General features: G+C 43.2%; 1 protein-coding gene and 1 long non-coding RNA gene across 3 annotated transcripts in view; one reads left to right on the forward strand and one right to left on the reverse strand.

The window, feature by feature from the left end:
* The window catches only part of LOC128104400 (uncharacterized), a 93,124-nt gene extending 83,076 nt beyond the window's left edge, over positions 1–10,048 (reverse strand). The window contains exon 1 of the long non-coding RNA XR_008215984.1: positions 9,946–10,048. This is a non-coding gene — a long non-coding RNA (uncharacterized LOC128104400). The remainder of the gene's footprint in view (positions 1–9,945) is intronic.
* Positions 10,049–10,818: 770 nt separating this feature from the next.
* Hhip (hedgehog interacting protein) overlaps positions 10,819–21,217 on the forward strand; it is a 92,445-nt gene continuing 82,046 nt past the window's right edge. For both annotated transcript variants that reach the window (XM_052727436.1, XM_052727437.1), the window contains exons 1-2: positions 10,819–11,104; positions 16,647–16,839. In XM_052727436.1, coding sequence (XP_052583396.1) covers positions 10,826–11,104; positions 16,647–16,839 — 472 coding nt within the window. In that variant the 5' untranslated portion in view covers positions 10,819–10,825. The remainder of the gene's footprint in view (positions 11,105–16,646; positions 16,840–21,217) is intronic.

Genomic DNA, 21,217 nt, shown 5'->3' on the forward strand with positions numbered 1-21,217 from the left:
AAGTGAGAAAGCCCTCTGGTTCTCCCTTATTCAGGGAGAAATTTTTTGTAATTTTCCACTATACTTTGTTAAGTTGTATTAATCCTTCATTAAGTTAAAGTTAATGCTTTAATACGGATACTCAGCAATATCTTTATTTTCAGTTATTGATATTCATCACTCCCTGAGGATATGGGGTGGCATGATTCTTGAGGTGCTGGGTAGTAGCAGTGAGTCACAATGACCGGGCACGAGATCTCCTGGGGAAACAGCTGATTTCTTCCATGAAAACTCTGGCTCAGTACCTAATGGCCTCAACAAAGGTCTCCCTCTAGATACTATACTACTCAGAGGTATAGTGTGTGTGTGTGTGTGTGTGTGTGTGTGTGTGTGTGTGTGTGTGTGTGTGTGCATCTGTCTGTCTTAATTAATGACTTGCAAACGGAAAGTCAGAATGTTCTAAACTAACAGAGTAACAGCTATAGAAAGCATAAGAGGATTAAATGTCTTAAAACTACTGTAAAGGGAGCTTATGAGAAATAACAAGGGAAAAGAAGTTTCCATGTAAAATAAGTGAGCTATTTCCAGATGGGCAAATATAATTAAGAAGATGCAGGGAAGAAAGACAGCAGGGGTGTCTTACAGGTGTCCAAGGTGCCCCTCAATTTACATTCTAATAAACTGTAGTAGGAATTGTAATAAGGAAAAAATGAACTCAATGAAGAGCCAGAGCTCTAGTTTATACAGCGGACTCAGTGCACAAGACCCAGAAATCATTGCTGCAGTTGTGTATTTCACATGTTCAAGAATGTAGAAGAAAGACGGGCAGCAGTGGCGCATGCCTTTAATCCCAGCACTCGGAAGGCAGAGCCAGGCAGATCTCTCTGAGTTCGAGGCCAGCCTGGTTTACAGAGCAAGTTCCAGGACAGGCACCAAAACTACACAGAGAAACTCTGTCTCAAAAAACAAACAAACAAACAAAAAAACAAACAAAAAAAGAATGTAGAAGATATGTAGGAAGTAAAAAATTGCATCTCATGCACCTAACCTAGGATGATCACTCTAAATATAAAGGCTCTAGCTGTCCTAACCAAGAGTAATAGAGTCATAGGTTGCCACATTGCAGGGCGGAGAGGGATAATACGTAAAACCCAACCCTATGCAGCTTGCCGAAAGTTTTTGATAAGTAAACAAAACAGGTTAAAAGAAAAAGGATGAAAAAAGATACTTCGTGTCAATGGTAAACAAAAGTAATTCTGACCAGGGATAAAGGACTTCTGACCACCTTCATAACGGCCAAAGTGTCCATTCAAGAGGTAAATCATAAACATTTATGCAAACAAGCTCAGAGCTTCAAACAATAAATTAGGTGTCAGCATGACATCAGTAAGAACTGATAAGACAAATCCGATCAATAAGAAAGAGAAGATCCAAATACCGTAATCTGCCAAAGTGGCCTGACTTGCACTTAGACTACACACCTCTCCACAACAGAACACGTATTCTCTTCCACTGTACATAGAATGTTTACCAAGATAGAACATTTTCCTGCCCACAGAAAAAACTCAAACATTTGCAAATTCAATTTGTCTTGAATATACTCTGACTACAATGAGATCAAGTTAGAACTAACAACAAAAAGTCTTCAGAAAAAAAAAAACTCTAAGTATTTGGAAATTAAATCAGACAGTTTTCAAAGAGCTTGGGCAGTAGCTAGGGCAGGGAGGGGAAGTTAGAACATATTTTGAATGAAATGGAAAAGCAATCATATTATTTCAAAATCAGTGGATGTGGCCACAGCAGTAATAATGCCTAAATTATAAAATTTTCTGAAAAGCCAGAGGCCAAAGGAAGAGGAACAGGACAAGCCCTCTCCTCTGAGTTTACTGCTCCTGTCTCCTTCAGTCACTGTGACAGGACCCTGTGTTATGCAAAGAATTGTTTCTTCCAAAGGATTTTTTTCATTTTTATTATTTCTTGGAGAGGTCATACAGTGTGTTTTGATCACATTCATCCTCTCCTCAACCCCTCCCTACTCACCTAACTTTGTACCCTCTTTTTTTTAAATCCATCAAGTCCAATGTATGCTGTCTGTATATTCTTGGCTGTTTGACCTTCCATTCTAAGATGGTCAGCTTTAAAGAAAGCTAAGTTAGTCAGTCTCTCTTTCCCCCTTTCTCCTCTCTCTCTCAGCAGCTATCACTTGCCAATAGCTCCTTAGCTAGAGCAGGACTTTCTGCCCACCTCCCTCTCTATGCTGGGATTGTGTCTGGCTTGATCTTCCACAGGTCTCATGTAGGCTGTCACAACTGCCGTGAGTTTAGGTGTGCACACCACCTCGTGTGTCTGGGAAACACTGTTTCCTTGTAGTCTCTTGTGGTGGTATTGTGTTCCCCAAAATATTGTGTACCTTAATAAACTTATCTGTGGTCAGAGAACAGAAAAGCCACAAGATACTTAGGCTAGAAAATGTTAGCACATGCCTTTAATCCTAGCATTCCAGAGACAGAAATCCCTCTGGATCTCTGTGAGTTCAAGGCCACATTGGAAACAGCCAGGCATGGTGACTCACACCTTTAATCCCAGAAAGCAGCCTTTAATCCCAGGGAGTGGTGGTAGAAAGCAGAAAGGTTTATAAGGTGTGAGGACCAGAAACTAGAAGCATTTGGCTTGGTTAAGCATTTGCCTGGGTAAGTGTTTGGCTGGTTAAGCATTCAGGCTTCTAGCAGCAGTTCAGCTGAGAGCCATTGGGATGAGGACACAGACGCTTCCAGTCTGAGGAAACAGGACCAGCTGAGGAATTGGCAAGGTGAGATAGCTGTGGCTTGTTCTGGTACTCTGACCTTCCAGCATTTACCCCAATAACTGCCCTCGGGTTTGATTTTATTATAAGACTCTCTAAGATTCATGCTACAGTCTCTCTCTTACAGTTCTTCCTCCCCATATTTTTACAATGATCCCTGAGCCTTGGAAGGTGGAGTTGTGATACAGACACCCCAATGGGTGATGAACATTCCATAGTTCCTTTTTCTTGCACCTTTACCAGTTGTGAGTCTCTGTTATTCAACATTTACTGCAAACAGAAGCTTCTCTGGTGAGGATTAAGAGATGCTTTAACATACAGATATAACAATAAGTCATTAGGAGTCAGTTTAACTCCATGTCTCTTTAGCAGAGTTATAACAGCAGCTTCTCCTCTAGGAGCGAGGTGACCTGTCTAGCCACAGATTCTTACCCTAATAATGGTGCCAGGCCTGGGTTTATCTCGTGCATCGGGACTTAAGTCCGATCAGAAAGGGGTTGGTTCCTCAGCCCATGTTTGTGTCAGACTGCACCAGCGGGCGTGTCTTGCCAGGTCAGTCATTACTGTAGCTCTCAGGGTTCACATCTTAGTCAATGATGCTTGGTTTTCCCGCATCTAGGAAAGCTAGCCAGTAGGGACTGAAGCTTCCACATGAGTGCCAGCTTGATTCCTCCGTGTTCTGTGATACACATGTATGGTGTCTTCAGCAACAGGATCTTACAGTAACGTTTTGGAGGGTAACCAAGAACACTATCAATACACTTTAAAGACTTGGGGGGCTCTATGAGATCTCACTGGCCAATAACTATAAAAGATGTAACCTGTTCCTGACATTGAGTTTTTTATTTGCTAGCCTATGGCTTATGGTAGGGGCATTGTTACCCCATTAAAAGTGAACTTCATTTTAACTCTTTTTGTTGCTGTGTATGTATATATTTTAGGTGGCTTCTGCCATAATAGGTTTCCAAATGACCAGCGTTGTCTGGCCCTCCCTGTATTCTCCTCTAATTCCACCCTTCATCTCCAACCCCACTTCAATTCTTCCAATTCCATCATCCCCTCAACCCTTTAGACCAGTGAGTTTTCTTCCCTCCCTTGAAGATTCCCACACACTGATCCTTTAATAGTTTCCTGACCCCTGTGGCATTTCAAATGAAACACACATATCTGAAAATCAAAACTAACATCTACAGATAAAAACAAATGTGCAACACTTGTCTTTCTGTGCCTGGGTTACCTCAGTGATTTCCAGCCCCATCCATTTACCCGCCAATTTCATTCTTTCCTTGTTCTTAGCAGCTCAATAATATTGCATTGTGTAAACATAACACATTTTCTTGTCCATTCATCAATTGATTTATCAGCTATACATCTTATAGTTAGTAGCTAGAATATAAAACAAACAAACAAACAAATAAATAAACACCAACTCCCAAAGAATGCTGAAGCCCTGTCAGTATCTGTGTAGTTCGCCTACTTTGGAAGTAGCATCTTCACAGATGATTAATATATGGTTATTAGGATGGCCACTAACATAACTAATGTTCACATAGGATGAAGAAATTTGGATATAAACGAACTCATCCATAAGAAGACAGAGAGAGCTCACTACCTGCAAATAAGGGAAAGGGTGATGGAAGTTACCAGAAGCTAGAGACAAGCCCAGGCAGTTAAAAGGAACCAGTCCTGGACATCAGATTAATAAGGGATTTCTAGCCCCAGAACTCAGAGACAGTGAATTTCTGTTGTTTTAAGATCCTAGTCTGTGGCGTTGGTTATGGAAACATTAAGAAAGGCATTTTTCTTGTCAGAGATAAATGACTAGTCCCCATCCTTCTGTCAGCGTTCTCTTAGTCCATTTCAATTGGAGGAGTCAGCACCGGCTAGTGGACAGGTTCTGCTTCCACATCTTCCAGCTCTTCCCTGCTTCTTCATCACTAACAGTTTGGGCCATGGTTCCTTTGACTCCCATGTCTCTTTTATGCTGTCCAGTTCTCTGATACTCACTTACTCAATTCCATACTTTTAATTCACTCTGTGAAAGCACCCAGAAGTTCTCTCTGAAAAGACAACTGGCTGGAGCAGGGCATAGAGCTCAGTGATAGAGTGCTTGCCTACCATGGGAGAGGCATCTGCTTAAGAGTGGAAACTTCAAAGGTCCTCTACAATCTGGGACCTGGCTACCTCATGATGTTGCCTGTTCTTATCATTTTCTGTCGTTCACTAGTGTCCATTCTTGAGGGCTGAGCCTCTTTGTTAGTCCTTGGATATACCAAGCTTGCCTGCTTTATTCAATTTGCTTTCCTGTTCCTTATGCTCTGCGTGTATATGGTTCACTGCTGTAAACTTCAAAATGGTCATTCCTCTCAAGGTCTGTACCTTCCTTCCCATGATCTCTTTTCTCTCTGGTGGACATCTGTACAATCCGACTTTTCTACCTCCCCCATTAGAGGAAGTTCCAGGAGAGTTTTAAACACCCATGTCTTCAGTGCCCAGAGCAGAGTCTGGCATACAGGTACTGATTAAACATTGTGTGTGCAAACACACACACACACACATACACACACACACACACACACACACACACACACACACTCATACACATACCAATGAATGCTGTAGTGCATGTGTGAATATCAGAAGACAACTTGTGGGAGTTGGCTCTCTCCTTCTGTCATTCAGATCTCAGAGATCAAACTCAAATTATCAGGCTTAGGGCAAGGGTCTTTATCTACTAAGCTGTCTTGCTGGCCCAGGTACTAACTTTAACAAGAAAAGTTGAATAATTATAGATAAATCCAACTGGCTACCCTACCACTGTGCCAGTCACTATACCTGGACTATCACCATCTATAATTGTTAAATGATCCGTGGTCTTTCTCTGTGGAGTCACACTGTAGTTAGTCATTTAATTTGAAAAGATCTTTTAATTCATTTGAAACCTTCAAAAGGTGTCAAGTGGCCAAAAGGTAACATTTATTGAGATTTGGTCACAGTAACATACGTAAGGCCAAATTAGACTCAGCTGGGGTGATCAAAAAGAGAAATGTCTAATGCCTGGATCTGGTGCTTATAGCTCATTCACACATGATAACGTTTCTGATGGTCACCAACAATACACGGATGAAAATAAATACAGTATGTGCACACTTCTTAAACAAGGTGTAATGGCCGAAAATGATCCATCTGACTCTGTGCAGGTGTGCAAATGGCTCTGATCCCCTGTTGCAACTTCCAAGGAGGCTTTAAGCTTAGGAAATACCCTAGTATTGATCCTTGATTCCTACGAAATTACATTTTTATAGAATATTATTTTAAGGTCTGTTAAATTCATTTATGCTCTGGAATGTTTGTTTAATAATACAAAGATGTATTGCATTCTTTTATGTTACATTTGTTTAACTCTTTGAAGCTGTGTTACTTTGCCTGTCTAAAACACCTGATTGGTCTGATAAAGAGCCGAATGGCCAATAGCAAGGCAGGAGAAAGGATAGACAGGGCTGGCAGGCAGAGAGAATAAATAGAAGGAGAAATCTGGGGAAAGGAGGATCAAGGAATGAGAAAAGGAGGAGAGGAGAAATTCAGGGGCCAGCCACCCAGCTACACAACCAGCTCGTGGAGCTCCGGGAGTCCACATGAAGAGAGGGAGGGAGGGATTATATAGGCCCTCTGCATATGGATGACAGTTGTGTAGCTTGGTCTGTTTGAGGGGCCCCTAGCAGTGGGACCAGGATCTGTCCCTGGTTCATGAGCTGGCTTTTTGGAACCTGTTCCCTATGATGGGATGCCTCCCTCAGCCTTGATGCAGGGGGGAGGAGCTTGGTCCTGCCTCAACTTGTTATGCCATGCTTTGTTGACTCCCATGGGAGGTCTTACCCTTTCTGAGGAATGGATTGGGGGTGGGTAGAAAGGAGGTTGAGGGAGGGAATGGGAGAGGAGGAAAGGGAAACTGTGGTTGGTGTGTAAATTTTTTTTTTTAAAAAGTAAAGAAAGGTACACAGAAGTAGAGAAAGATAAAAGCCCAAAGGCAAAAAGTAGTCGGGATAGTTTAAGTTAAGAAAAGCTGGCTAGAAATAAGCTAAGCTAAGGCCGGGCATTCATAAGAAAGAATAAGCCTCCCCGTGATTTATTTGGGAGTTGGGTGGTGGGCCACCAAAAGAACAAAGAGTATAAACAACCAACTATATTAGATGACTGACCTTCTGTGGATAAAGTTTTTAATTGGTCTCTGGGGGAAAATCAGAGGTTAGTCCACCTGTGAAACAAGAGTCAGGTACTATTTAGAAATTGTGCCATGCCGGATGTGGTGCACACCTTTAGTCCCAGCACTCGGGAGGCAGAGACAGGCAGAGCTCTGTGAGTTTGTGGCTAGTCTGGTCTACAGAGTGAGTTCCAGGACAGCCAGGGCTGTTACACAGAGAAACCCTGTCTCAAAAAACAACAACAAAATGAAACAAACAAAAATAAAAAACACCCTCCCCCTAAAAAAGAAAATAATTATATCAATGACCCAAAGAATAAGCTCAAGTGTCCTATAAGGGACCTGATTACTTGTCTTTCATGATGAATCATGCATGGACCAGGTCCAGTTGCTTGTGTCAACACAGAATAAGGGAAGGGATGTAGCTCAGTGGGTAGGGTGTGTGCTTTGCGTGTATGAAATCCAGGGATTATTTTTTATTTTAATTTTTTCCCTCGTACAATACATCCTGATCACAGCTTCCCCTTCCTCTGCTCCTTTCAGTTCCCCCCTCTCATCTCCCTCAGATTCATTCCCACACCCCATCTCCTCCCAGAAAAGAACTGGCCTCCCAAGACATTAACTGAACAGGGCACAGCGAGATACAACAAGACCAGGCACCAAACCTCATATCAAGGCTGGGCAAGGCAGCCCAGTAGGAGGAAAGGGGTCCCAAGAGCAGGCAAAAGAGTCAGGGACACCCCCACACCCACTGTCAGGAGTCCCCCAAACACCAAGCCAACAACCATAACATATATGCAGAGGACCTAGTGCAGCCCCATGCCGCTCTGCGACTGCTGCTCCGGTGTCTGTGAGCCTACACAAGTACTGTTAGTTAATTCCTACAATTCCTCCTCTCCCTCTTCTGCAGGGTTTTCTGAACTCCAAGGGGAGGGACCCAATGCAGACCTCCAAACTGGGCTCTCTCTTAGCCTAACATCAGCTGTGGGTCTCGGCATCTACTCCCGTCATGTGCAGAGATGGTTTCTCTGACGATGCCTGAGGCATCAATCTATGAGTATGGCAGACCATTGTTAGGAATCATTTCATTGGGTGTTTTTGTTTGGTTTTGGTTTTTGGCCAGTCAGGTTTGGTTCTGTCCTAGTCTCTGGAAGCCCTGGGATTGTATTCTGAGCACTGCCTCAAGCAGGCACCATGGTCCTTGTTTGTAATCCCAACACTATGGAGGTGGATGCGGAAGGATCAGTAGTTCAAAGTCATCCTGTAAGTATAAGGCCAGCCTGAGATACATGAGATTTATCCAAAAAAGACAAGTAGGAAATACACTTGATCATTTATAAGTGTCTGGCATCTTGACATTTAGGATCATAGCTTATAAATTTGTAAAACTCAGTATTAATTTACTTTAGGTGCCCTTACTCTGTGAGTACACAGCACAGGAAAGCCTGCCCCAACACTACTAACATCAATTTATCACTTAAAAGTGGGAGCTTCAATGACTGAGATGTGACTTTAGAAGGATCTTTATTTTAGGAAAAGACATTAAAATTTAGGAATAAAGCCTTAAACACATTCTAGACAGATTTCTGGGATCCGAATTACATGGAATTATGCCAGTGGCTTGATCATGATAGAACTCATCTCAAGAACTACTAAAGTGAGAGCTTTTAAAGTCTTAAAAATCCTTAGTGTGATTTATTTTATAGTCATAGACTTCTAAGAGGGAAGAATGTTAGATAAACCACATGGGAACTAGAGTAGTGTTCACAATAACATATACACAGTAGTGCATGACAGTGTCCCTGTACACAGTAGTGCATGACAGTGTCCCTGTACACAGTAGCGCATGACGGTGTCTAGAAGAAGGGCTAAGTTTGGTTCCAAGGCATTTGCTTTAGCTGAGGGCTAGGCCAAATTTCTCAGTGGGCTTTAGGTTTATTCTAAAAGGTCACTTCTGTTGCTTAAAAACTCTAACTTCTCACATAAAAATGTAATTCAGAATCCACGGACAAGGCTCACCTAGCCACTAATATCACTTTCAAAGCAGTCAGTTACCAGCCTCAACCACCACCAACTTTCACAGGAGCTGGTGAAATCTGTGTCCAAATATGGTGAACATTCCTCTATTGCCAAAATGGGAAAAACAGCCTTATCTCCTCATCAAAAGCCATCCACCAGGAAATCAGCTTCACTGTTTAGTACCCAAATAGACGAAAAGCACATTTCATGTGCAGCTCCTGGGAGGCTTGTCCCAGTGCCAACTTGCGGACCTCCAGTAAACATGAAATCATAGCTCTTGATAACGTCGACATCTTTCTAGAAATGCTCTAGGCAGAACTTGCCCAGTTAGGGGAAAGGTGATTTTATTCGTGCATATGGAGCTAAGTAGGGCTTGTGCTTCTGCACTTCATATCGGAGACTGAATTCTTCCTCCTCTGTATTCTCACACCAGAAAGTTTGTGCACGAGTGTGTGTGTATGCTTGCACATGTACTTTACAAATGCACACAGAGCTACAGGTGTCTCCCAGGCGACTTAGTCTGGGGTTACAGGTGGCCCCTCGAGGCTGTCTTGCCTAAGTCTGGCACACAATCGCCTGGAGAAGGACTCTGGTTTAGCCTGCTCTGGGATACCCAACCCTACTATATGCGCGCGTGTCTCAATGCCACTACCGAAGCTCTAGAAACTTCAGCAAGGACCCGTGGGTGGCCCCTCAGCCAGCCTACACAAAAACCTGCAGCATCTGGGTTCCCCTCTTGTCTCTAAATCTCCGGGATCACTGTGGACCAGAGGTGTCTGTCATTGCTCCTCCGGGAGAGGGCAAGGCACGGACAGGCTCCCAGAGCCGGCTCCAGCCCACAGAATCCATCTCTTCCTGGACTAGGTAACTAAACCCAGACCAGCGTGGGCGAAGGCAGGGCAAGATCCTCCCTTCTCACCTCGCGTGGTCCCTTCTTACTCACAGGGTCTGGGAGCCTCAGCCCAGTCGCCTTGAGCTGCAGCAACGTCCCCCGAGGCACTTTCGGCCCAGGCTGGGCATCGCGGCTGGGCCACCCCCACCCCGGCTCGGTGGCGCTCTGGGTTCCGAGCCCGGGAGGCTGGCTCCGAGGGCTCCCCCCTCCCCCCGTGCCCTGTCCTCCCTCCTTCTCCCCCGCTCCGTCCCCGCCCCGTCTCAGCCCGAGGCCACCCTGGGTCCCGGCAAGCGCTAGCTCCCGGGCCGGCTGCCCCCTCCCCTCTCCCCCACCCCGGGCGGGGGCGCGCGAGCAGCGGTGACGTCAAGGGGCGCGCGGTGGCAGCACCTCCCCGCGCGCTAGTTAAAAAGAAGAAGAAAAGAGGGAGCGAAACATGAGAGGCTGTGTGAGAAGCAGCAGCCGCCGGCAGAGGAGACCTCAGCATCCTCGGGAGCCCAGCACCGGCCCTGCCTCCGCCCGGCCCGCCGCCGCCGCCGCCGCCGCCGCCCTTTCGGTTCCTGCTACTGTCTCACCTAAACAACTCCCATTGAGCGGACAAGCGAAGTTCCATGACTGTCTTCTCCTATCCTTCCTCCTCCTCTTCCAACTCCTTCTCCTCCCACTTCCCAGCCGCTGCGGAAAGCCCCTAACCCAACTGACGCTGGCAAGGCTGCGGACAGTGTCATCTGCACTTTATCTCGCTGCTCCGGCTGCCCTAAGGCAAAGTTGCGTCGCTCTGCATCTTTCTCCCCCCTGCCACCTCCCTCCGCCTCTGGAGCGTCCCGCCGCCCCGCAGCACTCTCCTGGAGCTGCGCCCTAGTGCCCCTGCTGGGCAGTGGCCACCCCCCACCCCCATCCTCCCGCGCCCTGCCACTGCTGCTCCGGGTAGACGATGCTGAAGATGCTCTCCTTTAAGCTGCTACTGCTGGCCGTGGCTCTGGGCTTCTTTGAAGGAGATGCCAAGTTTGGGGAAAGGAGCGAAGGGAGCGGAGCGAGGAGGAGAAGGTGCCTGAATGGGAACCCCCCGAAGCGCCTGAAAAGGAGAGACAGGCGGATGATGTCCCAGCTGGAGCTGCTGAGTGGAGGAGAGATCCTGTGTGGTGGCTTCTACCCACGAGTATCCTGCTGCCTTCAGAGTGACAGCCCTGGGTTGGGGCGTCTGGAGAACAAGGTAGGCACTCGCAGATGTGCCTGGCTGAGATGCTGGTAGCTGCAAGAGAGACCAAACTCATTTCGATATAGTTCCTATAACTTTTCTAAGGTGAATAGGTGTTTGGGGTGTGTGTTCCTCAGCGGTGTGCAGATATCTCTCTCTCCCCTGGAGTCCGTTGTGGGGATGCTGGTCAAACTTTGCCTATCTCTAAAGAGACGTTTCTGTGGTACCCGCGCCCTGGGCTGGGTAAATATTTTTTAAAAATCGGGATTAACAGTATATTTTGGATCCAATCGAGCACTTGGTGAGGTAGAACTGTAAATTAGGGTAGCTGTGGTTTCCGGTTTACTTTTCTGGGGTAGAAAAGATTTGTTCCGTTTCTCCACGTGCTCTAACTAGTGAGTGGATTGGATTCTAAAGGCTATCAAGGCACTGTTGGTTTATGATCCCAAGCCCAGGCTGAGGGGTCTAGCTTGCATGACAATGGTTAAACCAGCGAAAGGAACTCCTGGTACGTTAAGAACTTGGAGATTTGGCTGGAGCCTCCTACTCAATGGTTTCTCTGTCTTGTAACGTTATAAATCCAGGTTTTCGCCGGGACAGCGTTGTCTAGGAAGATCTTCTTTAGAAACTCATTTTTATGAGTGATGACATATGCACTTCCCATGCGTTGATTAGTTTAGCCAAGAAGTGTCTGCCTGGTACAAGCCGTCGTTGGTCTTGATTCTGCATGAGATTTTTTTCCTGGGGATGCAGTGCTGTGTGCCGTCTGTGGGATCCTGTCATTAACAATCACTTCACGGGGATAGACAATCAGGTGTCTCTGCTCCCCCTGTCTTTGCCCATTTTAGGTTTAATTAAGAATTCCTCTGTTACAGCCCTGCAGTTGTCAAGGTCTGAGAGACTCGGAAGACTTGTGCTCCACTCTTGCTGGCCCAGGCATTAAAAAAAAATGCCCAGGCTGAATCTAATTTTTATGCTCAGTTCACGGTAGATTTCACCCTATTATCATGTAAACAGCTCCTGCGAATCAACATATGTGTCTGGGTGGTACCTCTCACTTTGTTTTGTAACAAAAAGCCATATTGCATCATTTAATTTGCTCAAGTCATGCAAATAGGAAAAAAATCAATAGGACAAAAAGGGTCGACTGCTCCTCCTCCCCACTACACTGCTGCCCACACACAGCGTCCTGTTGCTTATGGCCAAAGAATAACAACACCACCATTGTATTTGTTAGTTGGTTCACTAATGGGTGAAACTAGAGAACATCATTCTCTTTCAGTCCCCAGCTCTGTCCAAATGTTCATGCCTTTTGAGGGAGCGTTTGTCCAACCCGTTCTGTTCCCAGCTGAGTGAGAGGTGTCTTAGTGCGGGTCTCAGCTGCAGCTCACTCTCTATTCTTACCATATGCAGCAGTGGTCTGAGATGCGGGGAACAGATATTCCAGCATTTTATTCACAACAATGTCACTAAGCCCCAGCCTCCTAATTGAATGAAGCTACAGAAACAGCTCAGTCAGAGCATCTTAAAGGCTTCCCCAGGAGTCCCCACCCCCATCCCCAAGGGGAAACTCAGAGAAAGGTGTAGAAATATTTACTCACCATGAAGTGCCCCTGTGTGTAGAGTATGCTGTGAATATAACAAGGATCCAGAGACCCCTGCAGTACTGACCTCTTCCAGAAACATGTGAAATGCAAACTTTGTTCTTACTAACTGTAGTGGGGAAGGGAAGAAGGGCAGACTTAGGGGGCTTATAATCCTCAAGAGAAGATACATTAGAAAAAACTTAAAGAAAGCAATTTTTTAGGAAAGGTCTGCCATGTTAGCTGTGCACACTCCTGTCTAAGCTCTTCCAATCTTCAACAAATTCTGATTCCTTTGGGAAATGCCTGTGAATCAAGTTGGGTGCTGCAGGCTCTGAGGCTCTGTTGCAAGCGGTTTATAAGCAAACAATACCAAAAGTGTTCAAGGCAAGAGACTCGTTACAGCCATGCTCATGAATGCCTGACCTATGTTCTCACATTTGAATAGTTTTAAAAACATGTTATTTTATACCAAACATAAGCGTTTCCCTTTCCCTCATAAGCCTTCCTAGATTATTACATATGTTAGGTATTATTTCATAAGTGTATATGAAAGAGAGATGACGGCTCTTTGAAGAGTCAGTTGTTGTTGTTGTTTACAAAAAAAATCCCAGAAAAGATTTTTGCATTTCTGCAACTTTTCAAGAAAAGTACTATAGTAACTTTTCCTCAGGGAAGAAATTTCAAAGACAGATAGTAAGAAAAAAAATCAGTAGACTAAGCTTGCCCAGCCAAGCAGTTAAAGCCAGTTGCTAAGTTAATGAACTTTAGTGAACTAAAATTTAGTTCAATTCTGTAGACTCCATACTATGTTCTTATGCTTGAGTTTCTTCTAAGTTTTAATAATGTTATTGTCATATAATGAGATTTTTAACTATGATGAGACGTAAGTGATGCCAAAATTTAGTAGGTTATGTTGTCTTAGAAAAATTGCTGCAGATCCTAAATATAGCATGCTAAAAGGATCTAATTCTCCTTAGCCAAATTGAATCTACAACCCACCCAAATATCCCACTTCTTAAATTTAGCTTGTAGTCACAGAGGCACAGTCTCTCCCTCTCTCTCTCTCTCTCTCTCTCTCTCTCTCTCTCTCTCTCTCTCTCTCTCTCTCTCTCTCTCTCTGCCTTGGTGGTTTCACAGCCAAAGCTGTCAAGGAATGGGTGAAAAGTAATTGTTTTCAAGTGTGCCCTTTTACAATCATTTGTTTGCTCTGGCTCTTGCGGGGACAAAGGCTATTGTTGAGCACATCCAACTAAACAAATAACTCATCCTGGGTCCCTTTAACAGCTGCCTCAGGACAATGATCTATTTACATATTAGGCTACAATTGAAACTGAACTCTTTAATGACATAATCCAGCACTATAGTCCAGAGGCGCGTGTGTTCTGCCCTACAGCTGAACAGTCTTGTAGACATATGATTTTTTTAGAAATAGCTTTGCTGTGGACCAAGTGATCTTAAGGTGACATCTTAATATACTGTCATGTGTTTTCTACTTTTATCCCTTCATGGATCCCATGTGGGTGCCTCTTTACCCTCTTTGTTTAGTTATGTGATAAATAAAGAGAAATCTAGGGCGTCCCCGCCCCCTCTGTTGATAAGCTGTGGCTGTGGCTTTCTTCTGAATCCCAGCACTTACCTTTCTTCGTAGCTTTCACTTTCACGTGAATGAAGATTTAAGGATGAGCTGCCAAATGTTACAGACGAATGAGCCACAGCTTCAGTCCTTCCCAGGCTGACTGGAATCATGTTTGCAAGTTTTACACTATTTCCAAAGTATATTTAGCTAAACCACTATTACTTGATGACTTTGTATTTGGCTTTTAAAAATTGAAACAGGAAATTAACTTAAATTTCTTCTTAAGATTCATGGCAATGTGAGGCATTAAGTTAAGAACCTGTGTGCCTGACATAGACATGTTGGAGGGGAGAAAGAAAGAAAAGACGGGCGTGTCACCCTCCCCAACACACACCAGTACTCATCTGCCTAAACCAATGTTGTTGCTTGGGTTGAGTCAATTTAATTGACTTCAGTAAGACTATTGGTTCATTGAAAGCAAAGCCAGAATGATGGCTCTATCTATCTTCAAATAGGTGTTTATATTGCAGACCTCACACAGAGTAAAATGTTACCATCCTGCTGGGCCGGAACAGCGTCAAACCCTAACAAGAATAATATTCTACTTGATTTCAGATAATTTATTGAATCCTATTTGTGAAACTTTTGATGAAGGGTCTTGTGGACAGGACATAGTCCAAAATTTGTAAAAGACAAAATTCTGTAGGCACTAAAAGCAAGCTCTTCCTGAAGAGCAGCTGGGAGAGAGCATGGGATCATTCTGTGTCAGCTATTAAAAAAAAAAATAGAAGCACAAATAGTCTCTATAAAAGCAAAGGTAATTACAGCCCAGTTTTCAGGCAGCAGAAGAGTTGGCTTCAGGTCCCTGCAGTTGTTTAGTTCTTGGAGGATTGCTGTATGTGAAATAAACAGAACCAAGCTGAACACTATTCATATTGAATAGATCTGGTGAGGTCTCCAGGCTGGACAATAAAAGACATTGAAAACATTCTTGGAATGCAGATCCTAAGTGTCTGCTGTATGTTTTCTTTTACAAAACTTGGACCATTTAAGCAATTGTCACTTAAACAAACTGATAAAAATTAAAATGTAAATGCAACTATGATTAATAACTTTTGAATACTCTAAGTAGTTCTAATATACAAACCCTTCTTTCTGAACTAGAGTAGCCTCTTTAGACGTAGAACACTCCATGCAATTTGCTTTTAGGTGATCTTGTCCTTAAGATTGACGACTTTTATGACCCTGTGATATTATAATTCAGAAAAACAGAAGCTAGATTATTTCCTTAAATTAACTCAACTTGTAAAAGAAATACTTGTTTTAAAGAACTAAACAATCTTCTAATTTTAATTTGAATGCATTATTCTAGAGAAATACTTAAGTAGACGCCTAGATGGAAACAGTATAAAATTCATACATGTTATAGCATTTTGTAGTGTGTGTGGGAGGGGGAATCAGTGGTTGATTTAGATAGCATAAATTTTACTTCCCAGATATTAGGCTGTCCCCTATACTTTTTGAAGGGCTCCTCAAGTCAGGTTTCTAAGTGAATACTGCTACTAAAATCTATTCTACCTACACATAATTAACTTCAAGGAATCATCAAGTCCTCCAGAATCAATCTTACTGAAATAAAGGACATTCCATTGTAAGAATAATAATAATAAAAGTATTCTTTTTTATTAAAATTCACTACCCACTATACAAAAGTACTTTCATTAAACTCTGTGTTTATTCATGCATATAAAACACCTAAGGAACTAGCTAGAAAGTTTTTCCTGGCTAAGATATAATGAATATTAAAAATGGGTCTTAAGCCCATTTGGTTCAGTTTTGGGTATTTTTATAGAACACGAAAGGCAGTGTAGAAACTTGCGTGGTACCATTTGCAGATTGGGAACAAGTAGAAATTCACCAAAATGCCATTTAAGTACAGTTTTGAAATCATGTTAGGGGCTTTAAGGAATTACATGAATTTTTTTTTTTTACCCATGACACAAATAAGCCATGTTTTTAAATTACACTCTGGACACAGTTGGATAAAAGTGCAGAATTTTTAAGGTAAATATGATTCAATATATGCTCTGGGGCAGAGTAAGTGAATCAAACATTTGACAGTCTATAAACATCTCAATTTTAACAGCAGAAGGACAGAGTCACTCACTTGGATTTGCAAAGGCAAGAAGTGCTTCTGTGTGCTCCCTTCTGACCTCTGTCTTCCCACCCTGGCCTAAAGATAGCATGTGCTCTTTTGAAAGACTCTATATTGTGACATCGCCCTTTTTTTCTGACTTAGACTTCTCTACCCACATGACTGAAAGGGAGGAAGAAAACCGACAAAGCCCGCTTTCCTCACGACTAACAAGGCGTCTTTCTGATTTGTGGCTTTCAGATCTTTTCTGCCACCAACAACACAGAATGTGGCAAATTGCTGGAGGAGATCAAATGTGCTCCTTGCTCGCCACACTCCCATAGCCTGTTCTACTCACCTGAGAGAGATGTCCTGGATGGAGATCTAGTACTTCCACTCCTCTGCAAGGACTACTGCAAAGAATTCTTTTATACTTGTCGGGGCCATATTCCAGGTAAAAGAAAAAAAGTGCATAAGACAAAACATTGCCAAGCATCCTTAAGGTAACTGTTTTTAAAGGCTTGTGTACAAGACTTGTAAATTGTGTTTCTCCTTCCTATTTTACTTCATAGTTAACTTTTCCAAAGTCTTATCTTTTAATTGCTGTGGAGTAATATTACAATTTCAGCTGACAAATGGTACACTAACTTTATTCTAATGGCTTATGTTTCTTGTTAAGGTACTAATACAAGTGGTAAACTTTTTGCACTTTGGGTTATCAGTATAACTTTTACATGCTGGGTTATTATCAGCAAAACCTCTTTTTCTTTGTCTCCCTGAATTATACCCCAGCACCAGTAGATGGTTCTTGTTGGAATCTTTTTTTTTTACCTACCAGAATCAATATCAAGGCCATTGCTTCTAAAACATAGCAGATATGGGATAAGAGTATGCCCACTAACTTTTAAGATACTTCTTTAGATAAAGTGTGACTGAGAATTCCCCAAAGAAACATCTAACCACGCATTTTCACATAAAATGACTAATTGGTACCTTAGAAACACCATGAAATGGATAGACCAGTGAAGTCCTGGACAGAGGAGAAAAACAGCCCAGAGGAACTCTCCTGCTTTAACCAAAGCTGTATAAAGAGAAGATGACAGTGGCTGTGGATGGTCTTCCTCAGGAGGTGTCCCAAGGACACCTGGTCACCATCCCGTTTCAGACCCTAATAAACATAGAGAACTCAACGTGAGCATCATCAAAAATTTATAACCTGGGGAGGGGAAAGGATATCTCCATTGCTAAAGTACCTGCCACACGATCATAAAGACCTGAGTTCAGATTCCCAACACCCATGTCGAAAAAAATTTTAAAAAGATAGGCATAATCATGCACATGTTTAACCTAGGGCAGGGATCTCAGAGGCAGGCTGAGCCTGGGAGCTTGACTCAGAATCAATGTCTCTGTGGCTCACTGAAGGGGACAATGATGAGGAAGATACCTAGTGTCAACCTCTGGCCATTACGTTTGTGTATGCACCCACGTGTGCGCGCGCGCACACACACACACACACATTTATAAATTGAGTATTTGTCATTTTAATTAGAAGAATAAACGTAGAGGAAGAACATAATTTAACAAGACAGATTATTTTTAGTTAGTTCAAGTTCACACACAAATCACTACTGTGAACCATTTCTAAAACTAAATGGTATTTAAGAAAGAGGCAAGCCTTAAGTACAGTAGGATGTGGTTCAGATAATTCTTTGAAAGTGCTATATACATCTTAGAATTTTTTTGACCCACAAAAATGCAGAGAAGAAAATTTACTAGAACTTTCTTCTAAATTATAAACACTTCAGGTTTGCTTGCTCCCTTTGCGCGTAGCGTGACGCGCACCTAAACCATTTGGATGTGAAAATATTATTGTTTTTATAAACTGTAGCCATGTTTCTGACTTTTCTCAAAGTAGATGTTTTTTCCCCTTTATCACATTCCCCAGTAGCCTCAGTGGCCCACAGAGACCAATAACAGGTTGGAGAGCATGGGGTTAGCTGCAGACTTCTGCCTTTACAACCCTTGGCAGAAAGTGATCCCAGCACTTGGCTTCTTCCGTTACTTTATCACTTCACAGAAAATGCAATATGCCACGTTCACAGACTCCTCCACAGTGGGATTTAGATCTCCGAAGCTATTTTAGCATCCAAAATAACAAAACAAGGCTACAAGATCAGCTGAAAAGGCCCAGCAAACAGCTCAGAGCCCGAACGGCAAGCACGTCACTTCCCAGATCAGCATATGTGGTGACAAATGACAAATTTATTTTTCTACAAAGTTTGTGTATATGTAAAACTGCTGAAGTGCATCAAGATGTCAAGTGCTCTTCGTGGCCACCCAGGCTGCCTGGAAAGATAACCACATGAAAGCTCCACTCCTGAGGTGGAAAGGGCAGGTGGGATGCTGCCTACAGACCCAGGGAGACTTTAGCAACAAGCGAAGGGACAGCCCTCCATGGGTCACATGCTGATAATCATTTTAAATACTTGTAATAGCACACTCTTTGTGGCATTTATGTTCATTGATTTATTAGCCAGCTAGAGCCCTAGAAGTGTGGGCCACCTTTTCCTAAAGTGTGATGGACAATGCAGGAGCCTGCCCATCAGCCTTGCCCCCACCACAGAAGTGTGTGGACTTCTAGGGCACTGGGGCTTTAGAAATGATTGCAAGAACAACTGTGTAATCATTTCACCTTAAGTCTGTTTCATGCTTTACTCTTCTCAGAAATTCAAACCTACGGGAAATAGATACTTTGAGATTCCATTTCATCCGGAAACTTGGTCAAGGTTATCTCAGCTGCTCCTACCAGTGCCCTTTTCTCTCTACAAACCAAAATCCTGGGAGGAAGCAAGCTTGAGGAATGTGTTTTATAAAAAGAAGGAAAACTCTGAATGGGAAAGAAAGCAATTTCAGAAATCCCTTCCCTTGTCCTATACTGCTCAAAACACACACAAAAAAAAATACATCATTGTCTTGGCTTTAAGAAAGCATGACCACTTCAGAGCATTCTTGGACGCTGAAAGATAACTCATTTCTAGAATTTAAATTCAGAAATGATCAGGTTCTGCCTATTAGAAAAGAGATTCAAAAGCAAGAAAATTGAGTACACTCTCACTATTAATCAAAATGTTCTCCACTTGTGGACTTTCTGAGAAAGATAATTTCCTAAAATTTCTCCCTGCTCCAGTTGCTTACCCTTATGGGTCTTTTCCTTTGGTTTGACTGAGCAGAGGAGATACTTTGTGTTCTTTAAAGCTGGTATAATACACTCTGAGAAAGGCACATAAAGACATCCATTGGCATTGCTTTATACTTTGCACCTATTATCGTAATGATTTTTATCACTTCTAGACAGTCATGTCCCAGCAGTAGGTTCCAGTTGTGGGAAAGGTCTGCACCCAATTAGTTCAATTGGTTTAATCCTGTGGCTAATGAGGCCAAGGTCAAGGGTTTGAGTCCACTGAGTTTCTCCAGCCCTGACTCCATCACATACATAACACATGTGTCTTATTAGTCCCCGGGTGGAAAAGCTAGAGATATAGAATTGATACATCGAAAGCCTTCTTTCCAGGGACTCAGAAGTTCTTCCTCTTTTCAGTATCATGATGGATGAACATGGGGGTAAATACAACTTCTCTAGAATACATTGTGAGAAATAAAGCTGGAACACAATACACTTTGGGGGGGTATTTATTTTCCAAGTCAATATCCATCAGGCCTGGATTCACTATCTTGGAAAATGGCTACAGACCTGAATACTTGATAAATAATCAAGAGTTTTACAAATATAGCAGGGGCAAAAATACTCTGCATTTGTAGACCTGACCATAGCATGGTGATCCATGCCGGGGTAAACACATACCTCTAGTAAAAGGCTCTCCAGTGAATTCTTAGAAATAAAAGGTGTGTGTTTGATCAAGAGTCAGTACATCTGGATACACAAAGCTTATGAAGATACAGTCTATCTTAAAGTTAAGATATTCTATTTGAAAATGAGTTCTCATTTCCTATTTATCCTCAGCTTACAGTGCTCTTAGAAGTGAAACCAGCCACAGTTCCATTCATTAATTCGCTTTAGAGATGGTCCTGGTTTGCAGATATGCCAGTCGCTTTTAAAGCAAACTTGAGTTTTCTTATACTTGTTTTTGCTCAAATGACTTGTTTTTAGCACTTTCAGTTTTCAGCTGTGTGTTTCGCCATTGAAGAATGAGGAGAGAAAGGTTATCTTCTGTAGTGAATTCCCAAAGAGGAGTCACTCTATGTCCCTTTCTGTGTTTGATGCTGGCAGATTTTCAAAGGAAGAAAATCTCCTTATTGCCCCTCCTAAGGAGGATCCCCTGACTGTCATGCCTCCTTTCTCATGCTCTACACCCCTGTGTGTACAGCCCCCTGAGATCACATACAGTACCTTATGCCCCTGTGTGTACAACCCCCTGAGGGCACACACAGTACCCTGTACCCCTGTGTGCACACCCTGCTGAGGGCACACACAGTACCCTGTACCCCTGTGTGCACACAGCCCTGAGGGCACACACAGTACCCTGTACCCCTGTGTGCACAACCCCCTGAGGGCACACACAGTACCCTGTACCTCTGTGTGCACACCCCCCTGAGGGCACACAACTGTACCCTGTACCCCTATGTGTATATCCCTCCTGAAGGCACACACAGTACCTTGCATACCTATGTGCACACACTCCTGAGGGTACACATAGTACCCTGCATACTTTTGTACACATGCCCCTGAGGGCACATATAGTACCCTGCATATCTGTGTACACATGCTTCTGTGAGCACATACAGTACCCTGCTTCCCTGTGTACACACACTCC

Source organism: Peromyscus californicus, unplaced genomic scaffold, assembly GCF_007827085.1.
Source record: "Peromyscus californicus insignis strain IS unplaced genomic scaffold, ASM782708v3 Scaffold_8__1_contigs__length_139910024, whole genome shotgun sequence".
Lineage (NCBI taxonomy): Eukaryota > Metazoa > Chordata > Mammalia > Rodentia > Cricetidae > Peromyscus > Peromyscus californicus.